The sequence below is a fragment of the Temnothorax americanus genome, unplaced genomic scaffold (genome assembly GCF_048541705.1).
Source record: "Temnothorax americanus isolate GAGA-0224 unplaced genomic scaffold, ASM4854170v1 Scaffold16, whole genome shotgun sequence".
NCBI classification, from domain to species: domain Eukaryota; kingdom Metazoa; phylum Arthropoda; class Insecta; order Hymenoptera; family Formicidae; genus Temnothorax; species Temnothorax americanus.
Window position 1 is genome coordinate 771,265 of NW_027509297.1, and position 19,298 is coordinate 790,562.

Below are 19,298 nucleotides of genomic sequence, written 5' to 3' on the forward strand. Positions count from 1 at the left end.
TTAATATGTACATCATATAACTTTGCGGTAATTTAGTTATTACTGTAATAGAGTATAATAGAACAAAGATATAGTTACTTTTTCGCGAGAAACGTAGCACTTTATTTTATTTTGAATTATATTTTGGACCTTATATTCTTTTTATGCGAATATAAGCATATTATATCCAAATCTCAATTATAGCATTTACCTTTAGTGTTTGTACGGACAACAAAGTGCCGTAACGTTAAAAAGTTGATAATATAATACTGAAAGAAATTAAGTGAACGGTGACGGGGTAAGGGAAAAGAAACTTCTATAACCTATGAGTTCTCAGTAACGCTTGGACTATTGCCTGAAATGGAGTTCCCTGAGGAGAAGTACTATAGACTCAACTACATTCTTTTGTCATCGATTGGACTCTGGCCATACGATAATTCTAGCATCAAACAAATTCAAGTCATACTATCACTACTGATATACATATCGTTTTTCACAGTTCAGGTATCCGCATTGCTTTTTTTCATATATTGTCCATATACTTAATTTTATTTGTTATATATATTTAACCCTTACATTATCCATATCTACTTGATAATAGTTCTTTTAATATAAATATTTAAATTTGACATAAAATAAAATATATAATAATAATAATAATAATAATCTAAAATAAATCATATAATTTTGATTTGTGTTTATAATAATTGTAAAACCCTATGTAGGTATTCATATAATTTTTTATATTTATTTTTGTTTTCTGTAATTATTTTAATTAATTTTTTAGTATTAATATAGGAAAATTTTACTTGCAAAACATATCTAATTAATACATCGTGTTAAAGAATAATTTTAAAAATGCAACAAAAGTATACGCATAGAATTTGGGATACTGTCAAAATATTCCACATACATTTCATACTATACGCAGATATAATGAACAAATAATTACCTGAGTTTTTAGATCTATTCCGTCGTACTTTTTAACATAGTCACTTAATTTTCATAATTCTTTATACTACTAATAGATATTATTACATCCAAATTAGATCCATGTCCAGCATATATTACGTTTATCTCTGTTATCTAAGTTAATTAAGAAATTTAATATTCGATTTAGAAGATTTTTAGATATAAATATAATATTATGAATCGTGTTTGGCATTTTTCCGTGTGCAAAAATAGCTTGTTAGATAAGAATGTCATCTGCATATTTGACAAAAAAATTATTTTAAAAAAATTATTATACACGCAGTTTTACACTCACGCACACAAACGGCGATTCAAAATATACTCTAAATACTGTTACGCGTATTTACCTATAGTAAATAGTTCAATCTCTTTTGTATAATGGATATACTTCTAACAAGAAAAATTTAACATAATTTAAAAATCACTCGAATCTCATTATAACACAGCTATTTTAGTGTGAGACAAACGTTTCCTTATCAATTTTCATGATCGAGTACGCAGAATCAAATTTATAGGCTTTATTCTAAAGATTAAATATTTTTCTATATTTTTTTCATTTTGATGTACAAGAAATTGCAATATTTGAGATCATATTGTCAATAATAATATAATTAAATATAATTTGGATAATCTACAAAATAAATACGTAACATATACAATACAAGTATTTAGAATATATTTTAAACGCATATTTTGTGTATGCATGAGTTTTTTTGAAATAACTTTTCTTTCAGATATGCAGAACCTGCTAGTAATTATATAATTATAAAATATTATTCGCACATCAGTAAGTGTTGCTTACAGTTTATGAAATTATTCGTTCCGGAATACAGCCTTGATGTTCTTCTGGAAGTGTTAGCTATTAATTTCCTCATTTTAATATGGTTTATCAAATATGTTGCTTTCTCTTCTGTTATGGAAAATGTAAGTTTAACAATAATTTAATCTGAAGTTAATCGCTATGTACAATAACATCGCATGTATTAATAGATAAAACAATTACGGAACTGTGTCCGAAGTCATTGGAGTATTCTGGTAGACGATCGAGAGATTGATATATTACATAAATATGCTAAAATTGGAAAACAATCTACGATAGCTATAGCAAGTAAGTAAAATTTTTCGAAAAAATGTTGAATTACTTTATTTAAATCAAATTTGAATTACCTGAGATAATTATGTATTTCTGAAGTGTAGAACGTAACTTAAAATTAATACAATTAATTGACCAGTTTTTCTTTATGTATTTTGTATATATATATTTTTTATAAATTTTGATATAAATGAGCTAGCGTTATCTTTTAGAAACCGAAATACTAAAAAATTGTTGATTTCATCAAGTCGTGCTTGTTGGGTTTTAAAATTAATGCGACAACTACACATCCTTTGTCAAAGTTCTTTTTCAGTGTATACATATATATATTAATATTACCAACAACTATGAAAATATGAATTATGCTTGTGTAAAAAAAAATACGATCTATATATTATTTAAAAATATATTTTTTTATAATTTCATTAAACTTGACAAATAATAATTTGAACGTTTACACATGAGGCAACGATTATTCTGTGTGACTGAATAAATTAATAAAATTTTAAAAATTTTAGTATGCGTCTATTTTGGAATTCTCAGTTTCACTTTAGTACAATATATTCCGGATTTGCTTGATATCGTAATGCCTTTAAATGAGTCTCGTCCACGTATACTTCTCCATCAGACAAAATATTTTGCCAATCAGCAAAATTATTTTCATATCGTAATGATACATGAGGCTATTGGGCTACTCCTTACTGGAACTACTGGAGTAGCTGCTGAAACGTTCTTATTAGTAAACTCATTACATGCTTTCGGAATGTTTAAAATTGCTAGGTACATCGTAAGTGAGATTCTTATTAAACAATTCTAATTAAAAACTTTTTTCATTGCTTTTGTTCATTTTTTATCTCTTTTAAGCTAAAAATTCAATAATTGTATTTTCTTTTTAAGAAAATATTTCCAGGTAATAAATCAGATTTTCTTATTCGACTGATATCAATCTGTAGATTTTTTTATTTATAGCACTTATTATAGATTTTAGCTACAGTCGAATCCTGGCACCATTTATTCTTTCCTCCTTATTATTTACTGCTTTTACTCTTGCGATGCTTTCTCTTTCGTTTTATGCATAATTACATGTGATTTCGCAAATATAAAATAGTGAGGAAATAGGGCAAGAAGAAAAGCTGGAAATAATAGGAAAGCAATAAAAAGTAAACAATATGGGATGTACCTAATTGATTCGTATTTATTATTGCTGAATATATATACATATATATGTGTTTCATATTTATTAAAATAATGTATAATAGAACAACTATATGATATAGTTTTATGGTAAAAATTTAAATTAATGGCGTGCTTGCTGTATTATGTACTTCTTTCATGACATACAGAATTTTATAGTTACCGTATGGAACGTATGTTAAGCATAGATGTTTCACAAATACCTATAGCTAAAAGCTATATTATATTCCATGATAAAATAACCGCTGCAGTGGACATCCATAGGAGAGCAATCGAGTTAGTACATCACTAATTCCAAAAATGTCTCTTATTCAAATAGAGTATTGGCATCAAGAGCTCAAAGAATATTGTAACTTTTTGCAATTTAATGATGGAGAGTAATAACGAAACATCTTTATTCTGTTAGATTTTCGGACCTATTAAAAGCAAAGTTTGGACTATCGTACTTATTTATGGTTGTAGCGGCTATATGTTCGGCAACTGTTAGTCTCTTTCGTGTGTGTAGAAATACTGGTTATATACGATCACTGTCGCTAGCTTTATAAGATTATTTTTAATTATTGCAACCATCGATTTTATTTGCAGCTATTTCGAATAATGACGATGCAACAGGAAAAGATGGAAATTGTTAAATTACTCTGTTATGTGATTTTCCTTTTTCTATTTTTAATTATAGGCAATTTTGTTGGGCAAGAATTTATAAATCGCGACAATGATGTCCATCGAACAATGTATGTAGTACAATTAATATATTTTTTAAATACAATATATGATATATTGTATCAAAAATTTTACAATTTGAAGACTCATATATAGGTTCTATATAAAGATATGTTTAGAAAATAATTAATTTTTCTTTTTTCGCAATATAGATGCAATACGAAATGGTACAATGCTCCGTTAAAGATACAAAAGTTTGTACTTTTTTTGATCAGAAAAACTACAAAAAGTTATAAAGTTGATGCTGCTGGTTTGTTCAGTCCCTGCTTGGAAGGTTTGGCCACGGTGAGAAGTCATATCATTAATAAAAGTAATTATCGTATAAACCAGCTATACATATAAATAATATTTTTTGTTTTAGGCGATGAGCTTATTGCTTTCTTTTCTGACGCTCTTATGTTCTATACAATTTCAGTTATAAAAAATACATCCGTCAATTTTATAATTTTATGATTATACGGAAACACGCATGATCATGTTATATAAATCTCACAAAATCATATTAATTTTAACAAAATATTTTTAATAAGCAATACGATTAAAGATCTGTGTTTACAAAGTATAAACTTGATCCCTTTGTTATTAATTTCAATCTGTTTAGCAAATACTACAACGTTAATCATTATGTCACATTTTCCCCAATGTACAAACATGTTTGATTAAAATAGCTTGCTTATTTTTATAATAAAGAAAATAAAATAAAAAATTTTAAACTACTTTTTATATAAATAAAAATATATATGTATATACGTACAAATACCATCTGGTGAAAAATTTTCTTTAACAATTTGTAATTTATAAAAGAAATAAGCAAGCTAAAAATAGACACGAATTTGATTGGCAATGCGTTCCTTTGAAAAAATTCTATTGAAATCACGTTCCGTGAGGATAATAACCTTGCTTCCGGTGCTCAGTCTCCCTTCTACTCAACTTTAATCGAATGGAGAATTATCTTCGTTTGTTATGCAGAAGGTGACTATTCATTCAACTATTCAGCAGGATTAAAGTAACGTCTATTACGAACACTTGAACGAAACTGAAGAACGATCGTTAGCGCAAAATGATGAAAGCGCCTGCGCCAACTTCGGGAGAAAGAAAATTTTTCCCTTGCAATATTATCATCTTATTTGCACACTTTGCAGAACAATCTTTATCTTACCGTTGGTACTTTACGACAATTACAGAAATATCGTCTGGAAAGTAATATGTATTGATCGTCTCATTACTGACCCTTTTCTTTTACTGCATACGACAGATGAACTTTCCTACTGCTGTTTGGCTTCTATTATTACCATAATTTCGCACAATTATCGAAACAGAAATGCAATAAAAATAGCGGAAAGCGAAAATCCTTAATAAAAAATAAATAGAATGTATAAATAGAATTGTTGTTTTTCTCGGCATCTTTCGGCGCAATCGTGCTTCAGCCTCGCGCAAAAAGATGGGGTCTATCGGCGAACGTTACTACAGAATCCAACAAATCTTGTTAACCATGATTTTTGTAATGACACTGACTTTCAAAACATTTAAGATATTCTACATGAAAGATATTTAAAACTTTTATTTTATACATAACTATATTCAAATATCCCCATACTGGTCCTCTTATTTTGTTTAAGAAATAAAATATATTAAAATCATATATACATATATATAATAACGTATAAAAAAATCAATGTTTATTATTATAACCGATAGATAAAAAAGCTACTAAAGCTAATAAATTATCATTGGAATTTAATAAAGTGCAAAGAGGAGTTGAAAATTTTACAGGAATATTACTACACCGCAAAACTGTTGACTTTTATAGGAACATGATAAAATATCTTTTTAATACACTGATAGCTATGCAAACATTGGAATTTATTAGATATCAATGATAATAGCCTTAATTTTACTAGCACTTTGTTATTAAAAGCTTTAATTAAGAGAAAAGATGTATATTACTACGAGATATAACATCAAATTTTATTTTTATTAAGTTATAACGAGGAAAAATAAAAGATGTGAAAAACATATTATTTGTGACATTATATTAACCCTTTCAACACCGAATACTTTTGTTTATTATTTAAATTGGGCACTGAAATAGCATCATTTGCTAGACGTCTTTACACATTTATACTGAAAGGAATAATATAACATTTTTATAAATAGGATCAATTATAATATGATTTATATTTTAGCTCTTGAGCTACTCTTTATTTCACGATTTTTGTGTCACTACAAAATGTGATCAATTTATCGTTCTCATGGGTGATATGCATAATACCACAGACGAAAATGTCATTAAAAATCACTTTGTGCTGGTCGATCATCGAAATACATACGAGATCACATGCAACGAAAAATTATAATTCACGTGCAGAAATGATCGAACCAGTGTCTTAAGATTCACTATAGTACAAAGTAGTGTTAAATGTATTGCTTGTCAAAATATAATATATAAATATCAATTTAATCGTCAAGTATAATATTAATCATAAAACACTACTCCTATTTCTATTTTCTACATAGAAGTGATATATGAATCTATATGATGGTTTATTCAGGCTGAAACGCTGAAAAACAATTGTGAGTCTTGACTCATCTGCGCGTATGTTAAGAGAACATACTGAACATGAATACACACACATATAGGTATATAGAAAACGAAAAAAGGAAATACTGAAAATAGAGTACGGAAGTAGAAAATTTCTACAAGCACCAGTTTTTACATTCACAGCAAATGTACCAACATTTATACACTCCTTTTTTATTTCACCGGGTGAATGCAGTTTCCACGTTGCCATTAATTTCATCAACTAACATCATTAAAAATGTAGTACGAAAAATGCGAAAAGAAGCTTTCTAATGTTTTCGAAGAAAAAAGAACAAAAGGGAAGGAAATTGCTTTCGGAATTAATCCCTTTTTAGAGCAATGTATAAAAGAAGATAACGGAATAAATTGATCACATTTTTATTAAGATAAGGATTAATACCTAGTTGGTCAAATATTAATGATAAAATATATTTTTTTAGAAAAAAATAAACGTTATTGCGTTAATAATATCATTTTGGCACTTTTCTTATACATTATAAATCAATGTTCTATGAAATGAAACATTAGAATATTACCTATATATATCAATTCAAACACATGAGAAATATGTCTAAGTTTTGACAGTATAATGATATATTAATTCATAGTTTCGCGCACCTTAAACATATTAAAGTAAAATCAATCTTCAAAATATTTGTCGTATGATATCCAATATTCCCATACACACCTTACAACGTTCTGATGATTATAATCGCATAGCAACCTTTTTCCAACAATATTGGTATTGTTGAGTACATGTCGAAGGAGAGCACCCGAGCACCGTTACCGTCTAACGTCTCGAATCGAACTGAAGAGGCATGCGAAAATACGCGAAAACGACGTTGCAATTGCGCTTGCGTCGATCGAATATAAGGGGGCGACAATAATAGAGAGGAAATAATACACTTTGCAAGTAATACATATTTGTTTCCAATATTTAAACGCTTTATTCAGATGTAAGCTAAAACTATAATTTAATTTTGTAATTTTACGATATATTAGTAAAGTTTCGTAATTTCGACATTAGTGTAATATTTGCAAGTGGAAAAACGTGGAAAATAGAAAATATGAAATTATAAAAGAACATAGCAAGTGGAGATGAAAAACAGATATTTCTAGAAAAAATTTGAACACAAATGCATCGCAGCACTCGTACCGAAATGAGTTGTACGGCAGATAGTTATTACACTATTAATCGGAACCTGTTACTATGTGTCGGCCTATGGCCATATCAAGGATTTGGTTTCAGGTGTATTCTAATAACATTTATAACCATAGTACTTTTATCCAGCGTAGTATTTCAGGTATGAATCTCTTTAAATCTTATATCTGTAACTAATTATCTTTGATGTTATTTAATATTGCTATTTGATATAAGAATTAACAAAATAGAGTGCGCGAAAATTTAGCGCATAATTAATCCTCTTTCTAAAAAAAGGCATGTTAAATCGATACTCGCGCATATCTTTCGAAGTCTTCTTGAAAGTCTCGAATTGCTTTGTTGGCTCTTTTCCGCGATGCTGATTGATTCTGTTGCTGTGCTAACTTCGTGAGCGGCTGTCATAGCATATTTTGACAGTTGTGTGTAATATTAAAGCTAAATAGCGCGCGCAAAGCGCGCGTCTGTGATGTCTAGTTTTAATAAATTCTCTGCGAGGAAATTGCAATAGCATAAAATTCTGAATATTCTGTTGAATTCAGCGATGTTAAATGCTAATTAGAATTATTATATATTGCTTCCTCATAGAGGAAGCTTTGTTTTCGTAAAAAAAAATTTTTTTTAGTTGCTTTTGCCAATGTGTTCAGAATGTTCTACAACGTCAAAAAATTGCTCTTTTAAAAAATGTTGGTATGTGTGTATGTATGTGTGTATGTGTGTGTGTGTGTGTATGTGCCAAATTTACCGAAATTTCTATAACTCCAGAACTAATCAACCAAATCTTAACGAATTATATATGAAATAGGGGTAGAAAAAAAACTGAAGAATATATAATAGAATTAATAAAAATTGCTAATAATCAAGGGGTTCTTTTTTAATAAAATTTTGAATTTGCAGAAATGTTTGTTTATGGTTTAATTTCCGCAAATTTGGAGATATCGATCTATTTCTAATTTTATTATATTTTTTAGTCTTTTCTATTCCTATTTCATATATAATTCGTTAAGATTTGGTCGATTAGTTCTGGAGTTATAAAAATTTCGGTAAATTTGCTCTAACTTCCGCAAATATTGAGATATCGGGCTTCTTTATAGTTTTTAAGTGTGCAAGTAGAACTCTTTGCTCACAAAGCTTCCTCTATGAGGAAGCCAAAAAAATAAATACTAATAATTATACATTAAATAAAATAAAAGTTTCCTCATATACATTAAATTTATACATTAAATAAAATAAGCTTCCTGTAATAATGAGGAAGCAATGTGCAAGTTTGTAATTTGCACCCTTTTTTGTATATGTATGTATATTGTAACAACTTCTTCGAACCCACTACAAAATTATTCTAGCCAGAATAAGGTCATTAATATTAACAAAATTAATTAATAGTCAAAATAGCCGGAAAAATGTATCGCTTTCAGCTAACAACCTTCGTCACGAAAGAATACAGCATGGAACTTCTTCTAAAGATCCTCGCGTATAGTATTCCATGGCTGAGCTATATGTTGAAGTATAATCTTTTTTGCTTAAATATGAAAAAGGTAACTATATTCGATATTAATCCTATTTAAGACATTTTTGAGAAAAAAAATGACGGATAATCATTATCTTACTAATTTAGATGCGAGGTCTTGTAGAACGAGTGCGTTTCGACTGGAGCGAATTAAACAATGCGCGTGAACTTGAAATAATAAAACGGTATTCAGCTATCGGAAGATTCATCACGTTAGTTACGACATGTAAGCAACATCTAATGTTCCAACGTGCTTCCCAAGGTTCGGTAATGATTTAAAATTGATTTAACTATTGCAGTGTTCATCTATATGTCTATATTTGGCTTTGTCGCGGTACAGCTTCTGGCAAATTTTATTCTGGACTACATAACGGCCGCAAACGAATCTCGTCCGCGGCGGCTTCCGGCCGAAGCCGAGTGGTTTGTGGATCAAGAAAAGTATTTCACTCTGCTCATGTCATACGTGTTCCTTGTTGTCATATGTGGCCTAACCACTGTAATAGCCATCGAGACGCTTTTTATGTCATACACGCAACACGCATGTGGATTATTCGAAGTAGCCAAGTAAATACAGTGTTTCAAGAAGCGGATCAACAAATTTTGATGACGTTTTACAAATTGCGTTACTTTTCAGTTGTCGCGTAGAACAAGCACTGCACAAAGGTATGGCGCGAGATATAATATCTGTTGCTGAAAAAAACACAATAATATGTCAGGGAATAGTCAGTGCAGTCGATGTACACAGGAAAGCAATTGAGTCCGTAATTCTCATTAATTTAACCAAGAAAATTTTTTTCATTCTCTACCATGATTTTTCTTTAAATTATTCATTTCTCTAATAACTTTGCCTGATATTATATGTATAATAACTATTACCTGACTTTTGTCAGGTAGTAATTATTATATACATATACATATTCATCCTATGCACGTCATTATTCAAGGTTTATCGAAATGTCGATAACAAGTTTTAAGTGGGTGTATTTTATCACACTACCAATAACCGTGCTATCGCTGAGCATCAATCTCTATCGCGTGAGTAATTACTGATATATTCTTATCGATACTAATGACGCTGAGTAATTAACATATCTTAGATGTGTCAACGTGACACACCTGCGTATACCATTGTATCCGTAGATGCAAGATTTGCATTCCTTACAAAGCAAACTGATCGTTTGTATGATCGCAGCTTTCTCGGCTAATAACGACCGAGGCATATCAGGATACAATAACAACTCTTCTGTTTATTCTTGGTCATTTTTGGTATCTGTTCTTCTGCAACTACTTGGGACAGGAGGTGATCGATCATAGCAGCAATGTCTTTCATAAAACGTGAGAGTTAATTAGTCATATACTTTATATGTATGATATATGTATACATATATAGTGTAACATAAATGTGGGCCGCTACTTGAAGGGTGTAGTCTACTCATCAAAATGAGTAAAAAAGTTCAAGTCCAAAAATGCATCGTTTTCACGTTACAATCATACGCCTCTAAAGAAGCGGCCCACATTTATGTTATATTCTGTATATGCATATATGTATATATAAAATATATATTAGGATGGTCCTTATTTTTCGACTTTTAAATTTATTCTGCGGCACCCCCTAGTGCCCCCGGATTTTTAAACAGTTGAGTTCTTTTGTATTAAACTGTTTATTCCATCAACATTGGTTTTTAAAACGTATTTTCCACAAAAATCGGCCTAAGCATTTTTCTTTTTTTAACATGTGTCTTGCTTTTCTGCATTGAAGACCTTATACATCTCATTTAAACAATTAGGTAAATTGTTAATATAACTAAAAAATAAAAATAAATAGTTATTGCATTTATTGCTTGATCAGCTGGAAAAAATTATGTATGGGCTACAAAAGTTATAGTAGTATGTTTAGAGCCAAAAGAAGGACAAAAATTAAAAGATTACTCTATTACTCTATATAAAATAATCAGTTGTAAAAGTTTAAACGCGTTTTTCTCGAAACTACAATTTTGTAGCTGCAATGGGCGCTCGCGTATCTCAGCCAATTTTTATCCGAATGACTTGAAATTTGCACAGAATGTTTATAACAAAATTGTCTTCAGTTAAGCGTACGATTTTTTTATTGGACAATTAGTTTTTAAAAAATAATTAAAAAAGTAAAAAATTTGTTGGTTGAATTTCGAACTTTTTTTTTAGAACTGCGCCATTTTGTTAAAGGTTAATATTTCATAAAATCCGTACGCTTAACAGAAACTACATATTATATAGTTTAAAATGACACCAATTTTTTTGGCCGCAAAAAAAATTAAGAGAAAAATTTTTTGTCGAGTAAATAAGGACCACCCTAATATATGTATATGTATATTATAATATAAAGAAGAATAAATTTGTTCCAATATATATATATATACATATATATTAAAACTTTCAATTATGATCTTCTAATGGTATATTATATAGATACAACGTACAATGGTACACGGCTCCGGTGAAAGTGCAAAAGTTATTGCTGCTTGTAATGCAAAGAAGCATGCGACATTGCACAATTATGATCGGCGGCTTATTCATTCCGTCGTTAGAAGGATTTGCTACGGTAAATTCTCGACACTATATAATAATAATCTGTCATCGAACATTGTTGCTTTATAAATTGTCAAGAATACAATTTTTATTTTAGCTTACAAGCATGTCACTTTCATATTTTATGGTAATTTATTCTATCCAGTGAGCTCGTAAAATAAAATTTATCATTAGTCGAACACATAGGTTGTGTCACAATACAGTAATTCTGGTATACCTATTGCAAATGTTAATGTAATAGTACAAAAGTAATTTGTAAAATTATATTTATTATTATTTATTGTATAAACAACACTTTTACGCGGAATTAACCAGTATATGTTTTATGGAACCGTAATGCGTAATGCAAAAATATAATAATTAAGGATTGATACAACATTAATTCAAGAGGATACGCAACATTAACAATCGAACTGTATCTCTAAAAAAAAAAGGAAAACGTAATTCCGCTTCCTGTTTCACATTGTACAGTTTTTTTATCAGATTTGTAAAATTAATATATTCTAGGAATAAGAACGATATATATATTATTACATAATAATATTGTTATCATTATTTCCGATATCTTTAGAAAATTTATTCACATTCCGGCAATTTAATCTTAATAAATTAATTTTATGGAAATTTATTTAATAAAAATACCATTTAAATATAAATTTTTTACGGCATTGTGAGTTTTAAGGGTAATTACGTTACAAACTAATATGTTGCATTATTAATTATGACAGCTTACTAGTTTAGAGTTTTTGATCCAAATAAGTCATCACAACGTAATCTTCATGGTGCTCGCCAAGCATGGTACGCAAATCACAGTTTCGTACGATTACAATCGTATAATAATCTTTCTAGTTAATCTCGAATGATGTTAGCACCTTGGACCATATACTACTGGACTGCGCGTTGGACTTTTGATAGAGTGGCGCCGAGTTACGGGAAAGAAACAAACATAGTTTGACACGCGTGTGACAAGGAGGTAAAGTCCCGTACGGGAGGACCTCACCTTCTTGTCACACGCGTGTCAAACTATGTTTGTTTCTTTCCCGTAACTCGGCGCTACTCTATCAAAAGTCCAACGCGCAGTCCAGTAGTATACATGGTCTAAGGTTAGCACACACATTATTTCAGTACGCGCACCGCAAAGGAAGTACTACAATAACGTTCCGAGTCTCAAATAGAAATGAAGACACGTCGGAAACTCGTGAAAGCGACTTTACAATTGCGCTTGCGTCGATCGATCGTAAAAGAGAAATATCAACCATATACGCGGAGAAAAAAAATAAGTGGTTCATCACGTAAACGACGTAAATAATAACGTTTATCCAGGGGTTATAGATGCGGACATTAACCGGATATATGCCAAAGCTATAATTTGCGTAACTATTATAGTAAGCTATCGTAATTTTCCAAAAGATCAAGACAATATTTTGAAAATATGCAGAAATAGTGAATGATAATCTACAATAAAGCATGCCGAAGCCAAGTGGTAACTCGTGGGAAGAAATTCGACACAAACGCGTTATAACGTATACACCGGAATGCCAAAATTGTCCTATAAATAGGTACTATTCAATTTGTCGAATTTTATTACTATGCACTGGTTTGTGGCCCTATCAAAACTCTAGTTTCAGACAGATTGTAATAACATTTATGACCATAATGCTTGTATCAGGCGTAGTATTTCAGGTATGATATATCTTTTTCTTCTATTTCACGTCTCTCATTAATATTCTTCGTACATACTATATTCAAGATAAAAATTAATAAAATTAAATTTACATAAAATTAAATTTTATTAGTAACATTAAAAGACATTAATATATAATTACTCTTATTAAAAAAAAAATATTTCTTTTTTGTCATAAACGTTACATTATAATAAAAAATAATGTAATAAATTGTAATAAATTTAACAATATTTTATCAAAATTCAATTATAATTGCTTTATTCTCATTAAAAGATATTTCTTTTTTATTATAAGCGTTAAATTGTAATAAGAATTTATAATAAATTTTGTAATAATTAAACAAAAATTTCTTATTTGTAATATATTTGTATATATATTGTGTACTTTATAACTTCTTCAGAGATATTTTGCTAAAAGAATTATCGTTAACATATATGTGAAAGTAGAAATGATTTGAATGAAAAAATTACTTTTAGCTAACGACTTTCATCACGACTGAGTATGATATAGATATTCTTCTACATGTTCTCACGTACAGCGTTCAATGGTTAGCTCATACATTAAAATATAATATTTGCTGTTTAAAAATAAGACAGGTATGGGCGTTCGATATCAGATGCAAATATTTATAGCGAAACTTATAGGAAGAATGATTATTATCAATACTACATGGAATATTTTCGAAAAAATTGAATAATCATTATTTTATAAACACAGATGCGAAACGTTATGGACCAAGTGCGTTGTGATTGGGCTGTATTAAACAACGTGCAAGAAATTAAAATAATAAAAAAATATTCAGCTATCGGAAGATTCATTGCATTAATTGCAACATGTAAGCAATATCTTGAATTATTCTTCTACGACTCTATACGTTCTAGATTCGGTTCACTACATATATATATGGAGAAAATTTTATATTAATTTATAATACAATTTTAAATTACACTTTGCTATTTTTTGTATTATCGACGGACCATCATGAATTTGTAGAATAAATTATAGTACAACATAGTAAAATTTAAAGTGTAAACATTCGTACACTGAGAGAAAAATTCAGGTTTTTCCCGCGGTCAAAATAATCGGACAATTCGTCTAAAAATTAACAGACGAATATTACCAATCTTTCCGATTGGAATAAAAAAGGCCAAAATAATGTTTGATTAATGATATCCGATCCGAAAGTTTTGATTAGAAAACATCCGATTCAAAAATATTTCTGTCTGCACCCATCCAACTAGTAACCGCGCCCTATCTTTATAGCGTTCAATAATCTTGAAATTATTTATTAACTGGCAAATATTAAAAACAACGCAATAACAAGACAATGTTATACAATGAATATTAATATAAGATTCGTATATCAACAGAATATAATATAATATTAAATATATTTTAAAATTAAATATGTAAATAAAAAATAAAGTTCATGAGAATAATGAGAATACCTAAAGGTTGCTACCTGGACAAGGTAAAGATTTTATTTAATGAATTAAATTGAAGTTAAAAATAATTAAAAATCAAATAGTGTGTTTGCGCTTCTAGCTTCGGCTGCCGCGTTTAACTGTTCGACAAAATCGGTCATGCTCGACAAGATCTTGCAAGCTACGCTTATCGCTTTCCCCTTTTCCTCGAGTTTTTAACAACGAGTTACTGAATTTGAAATGTTGACTTTGATGTAATTTTTACTTATATGGCAACACACTGCTTTTTATCATATAAATAAAGTAACTTTTGCTTTTGCGAAACTGGGGCTCAAGCTATATTCTAAAGTGGAAAGAGTTAATTTTTACTGTGGTGTACAGTAAAAATATATTTGGTACATATTTTTTACTTTTCTTTGCTATATACTAACATTTTATCCAACAAATTTTTGTTTTGTAACATGAAAATGTTTACTACGAGAAAATGTAAAAGTTGCGTTGCTTTATTGTTTTTAAAATAATGACTAGATATAGCATTTAAACTTATAATTCCTTGATAGTCCGCAGCTAATAGTGACACATGGTAAAAGGAAAACAGGTGTGCTCTTGCGCATCCTTCTCTAATAACCAATGAGTGCGTTGGAACCAGCGCGCGGGAGACATTGATAATATTAGCCCAATAGGCCACGTGTATGTGTGTGTGTGTGTGTGTGTGTGTGTGTGTGCGCGTGCGTGCGTGCGTGCGTGCGTGCGTGCGTGCGTGCGTGCGTGCGTGCGTGCGTGCGTGCGTGCGTGCGTGCGTGCGTGCGTGCGTGCGTGCGTGTGTGTGTGTAAAGAGAATATCTATTATATCCAACATGGCGCTCGCTTGTTCCAGTCGCGACGTCTGAGCAGCCTTTTAACAAGCGCACCTTGTTTCCTTCCACCATGATGTGACACATTATAATAGTAATATTTAATATAAAATTTTCTCCGTGTACAAATTCAGACTTTAATCATTTATTAATTACAGTGTTCGTCTATGGATCTGTTTTTATCTTCGTTATGATACTATTTCTATCGAGTTTTCTTCTGCAGGACATCACATCAAATAAAAATGAATCTCATTTACAACAATTTCCAATTCGAGTTGAATGTTTTATAGATCAGCAGAAATATTTTCTTCCAATTGTATTGGGAATAGGTATTGTTGGTGTAAGTGGTATTACCACGGCTTTAGCTACCGAAATGCTTAATATGTCATGCGCATATCATGCGTGTAGTTTATTTGAAATTGCCAGGTATAAAGCAAAGAGTTTAAGAAGAAATAAATTGATTGATTTTAACGGTGATGTTACAAACATATTGCAGTTACATTATCAATTTCAGCTATCGCATAGAACAAGCAATGCTCAAAAATATGATGCAAGGTATTGATGCATCTCCTATCAAAAAAAGTTCGAAGAAGATAATATGTCAAGGAATAATCAATGGCTTCAAAATGTACAGAAGAGCAATCGAGTTCGTAATTGTCATTAATATGATTAGAAGTTTCTTTATTCCATATAGTGCAATTTTTTTCGAATCTTCTAATTTTTCAAGAAATTCGGCTAAAAAATTTTATAAATTATTTAAATCATCAGCATACGTGTGTGTAATTGGCAACAATCATTTTTGTGATTATATATTTTCTCTCTTTAAAATTTATCATTATTTAAGGTTTATCGAAATATTCAAGGTATATTGTGCATGGGGATATACATTAATATTACCATTAGGAATATTATCGTTGAGCATTAATCTCTATCGCGTAAGTAATTGTTTATTTACAAAACTTATTAATTTTAAACATATATGTTACGTCCAAACCCCGAAATCGCTCAGTGAGCGAAAGAAACACGTCGTGAGTGGTGCTGATCGTCCAAATACTGAAAAAAAAAAATGAGGGACGTTTTTATTGTCCACAATAACGCGATATGCGTGCATTTGAGAAACGTCCATAATGCATTCTAGATAACTTGAAATGCTCACAAAGCGAAATTACTTGAGGATTTATAGGAATATGTAACCTTCCTATTTTTTTTTTACTTGAAAGTAGACATGTAAACGGCGAAGTCCTTCCCCCGCAGGCAGAGGTGGGGGTGGACCTCGGTTCGCGTGATAATTTAAAAACCCGAAACGTACAATGATAGACCTCGTTTCGCCTTATAAGCAGGGGTAGGGTGGAGTGGGGAGTGGGGTGAACCTCTGTTTGGATGTTTCTCTGAAGAGCATTGTACTTTCCACGCAAAGCGAGATCCACCCTACCTCACCCCTGCTTATATAAGGCGAAACGAGATCTATATTGTACGTTTCGGGTTTTCAAAATTACTTCCCTTAATATTGACACAAACTGTTTGACATCGAAATGACGCAACGAAATAGACATGATTCACGAATCACTACCGGTTCTTTTCAGGACCAAAATTGATCTTTTTATAAGAGCCACTATATATTTCTATATAACGTTAGAAGATCCGGAAAGCCACGTCGTGTAAAAAATAGGTAAAAAAAATAGGTAGGGTACTTATATTTCGGGTTCTCCCGATTGATTATCACTGTCGGAGTCACAACAAAGATTTTTACCAAGAGAGCCGCAAAAAAATACTAAAATTCAGAAAAGGCTTTATTCTGAATAATTATCAACACAAATTTTGTTTTGTGCCCTTTTTGAATATGCCAAAACGCGTGTTATGAGCGTTATTGAAAGTGCCACGTACGATACGAATTTTGCATTGTGGCTGAATCTAAGAAGTCAGTTCGTTGTATGATCGGTTTTTTTGCTCAATGAGCGTTTTCGGTCTTTGAGCGTAATGTTTTTACGTCGTGGTATACATGTATATGTACTAATGTTAACAAATAAAAGCTAAATAATTATTATATCTCGATTGGATGCTATCGATCGACATAATATATATGCCATTATATCCGTAAATAAAAATTTTATTATATCTTTTTTCGAAAGCAAATTAATCATTTATGTGTTATATTACAGTTTTCTCGGTTGATAGACGTCAAGGAATATTACGAAATGACAATTAGTTTCGTGATTGTTCTTGGCCATTTATTGTATATGTTTTCCATTAATTATATAGGGCAGAAAATAATTGATCATAGTAGCGACGTTTTTCACAGAACGTGAGTACGATGCATGTTAAACCTTAAATGATAGCATCAAAATAATTATTTGTGTGTCATTTATACTTGAGAGCATTAAATGCAAGTAAAGCTAATGGGTATAAATTAAACGCCATTAATTAAGCATTAAACAAAAACAAATGTCTGACATCATCAGCTTTCAGTTATAAGTTTTTAATAGCAAGATTTTAGATATAACGTGCAATGGTATCTAGCTCCGTTGAAAGTGCAGAAGTTATTGATGCTTATGATGCAAAGGAGCATGCGACGTTGCATAATCGTCATTGACGGCTTATTCATTCCGTCGTTTGAGGGATTCACCACGGTAAAATGTCTGCACTAATAAAAACTCTTTGATCTATAGATTTGCTATAATTTATATAATTTATATTTTAGCTAGCAAGCATGTCAATTTCATATTTTACGGTGATTTTTTCTCTGTTTTAATCATCTGTATACAAAATAGAAATAAAAGCTTCAAATTCTACGATGCAAGTATAGTTTGAGTACATTTGTACCATACGTTTTACAAAAAAATACAATAATACAGATACATTAGCCTGCTTTTTAAAGTGTTTGTATTATTGTATGTAAAATAAACATAGAAATATAATGTATATAGTATTATTTAAAGTTCGATTCATTAATTTCCATTATAATGTTTCTTTTAACTTTTTTTTTAATAAGGTATAATACAATTCCTGCCGCGTTTTCCGTTACATTTACAATAACGTTAGAAAGATAAGTTTCTCTATCGTTACAAAGAAGATGATTCTAGCGACAAAACATGAACACGAAAATTTGCGTCAAAAAAGTGATGAGAATTGTGTATATTATTGCTCTCAACAAAACGTATCTTACAATTAGTCAGATGTCACAGACGTAATACTTGTATACGCTATCGTTGCATGTTGCATCTAATTGCATATGTGCAAAATCAGTATTCCTCCTAAAGTTAACTGATAATCGATTATGTGATCGCAGTTTACTCAATCTGATGATACCTATAACTAAATAAGTATCACAAAATATAATGACATTTCCTCTGTTCGTTTTGAGTTATTTTAGTACCTGTCCTTCTGGAACTATGTATTTTACCTATGAGGAAGAAAAAGTTTGTATATAAACGAGTAAATTAAAGATATCAACTCAAATGAGCAAAATGTTACGATTGTCACTGGTCTCCCTTATATGTTTTATGGAACCATACATAATGTAAAAATATATAACGAGGATTAATACAACATTAACCAAGAGGATACG

At 30.2% G+C, this 19,298-nt stretch overlaps 2 protein-coding genes across 3 annotated transcripts; both read left to right on the top strand.

Annotated features, from left to right (window-relative positions):
- Positions 1-14: 14 nt before the first annotated feature.
- On the top strand, positions 15-12,356 carry LOC143895640 (uncharacterized). Its single transcript, XM_077402947.1, has 17 exons — positions 15-483; positions 1,756-1,875; positions 1,942-2,059; positions 2,563-2,824; positions 3,398-3,514; positions 3,645-3,735; positions 3,824-3,969; positions 4,111-4,243; positions 7,682-7,843; positions 9,114-9,233; positions 9,314-9,431; positions 9,505-9,769; positions 9,840-9,962; positions 10,150-10,240; positions 10,398-10,540; positions 11,651-11,783; positions 11,868-12,356. Exons 1-17 carry the CDS (start codon positions 340-342, stop codon positions 11,916-11,918), a joined length of 2,337 nt encoding a protein of 778 aa, XP_077259073.1. The 5' UTR covers positions 15-339; the 3' UTR covers positions 11,919-12,356.
- Positions 12,357-12,822: 466 nt separating this feature from the next.
- Positions 12,823-19,028, top strand: LOC143895451 (uncharacterized). Of its 2 annotated transcripts, XM_077402549.1 has the most exons (10): positions 12,823-13,329; positions 13,393-13,453; positions 13,932-14,051; positions 14,173-14,290; positions 15,892-16,159; positions 16,248-16,379; positions 16,578-16,668; positions 17,893-18,035; positions 18,228-18,360; positions 18,432-19,028. In XM_077402549.1, exons 1-10 carry the CDS (start codon positions 13,238-13,240, stop codon positions 18,480-18,482), a joined length of 1,209 nt encoding a protein of 402 aa, XP_077258675.1. In that variant the 5' UTR covers positions 12,823-13,237; the 3' UTR covers positions 18,483-19,028. The 2 variants fall into 2 exon arrangements, with proteins under 2 accessions (XP_077258675.1, XP_077258674.1); XM_077402548.1 differs by having other exon boundaries at positions 12,823-13,453; positions 18,432-18,620.
- The last annotated feature ends 270 nt before the right edge of the window (positions 19,029-19,298 follow it).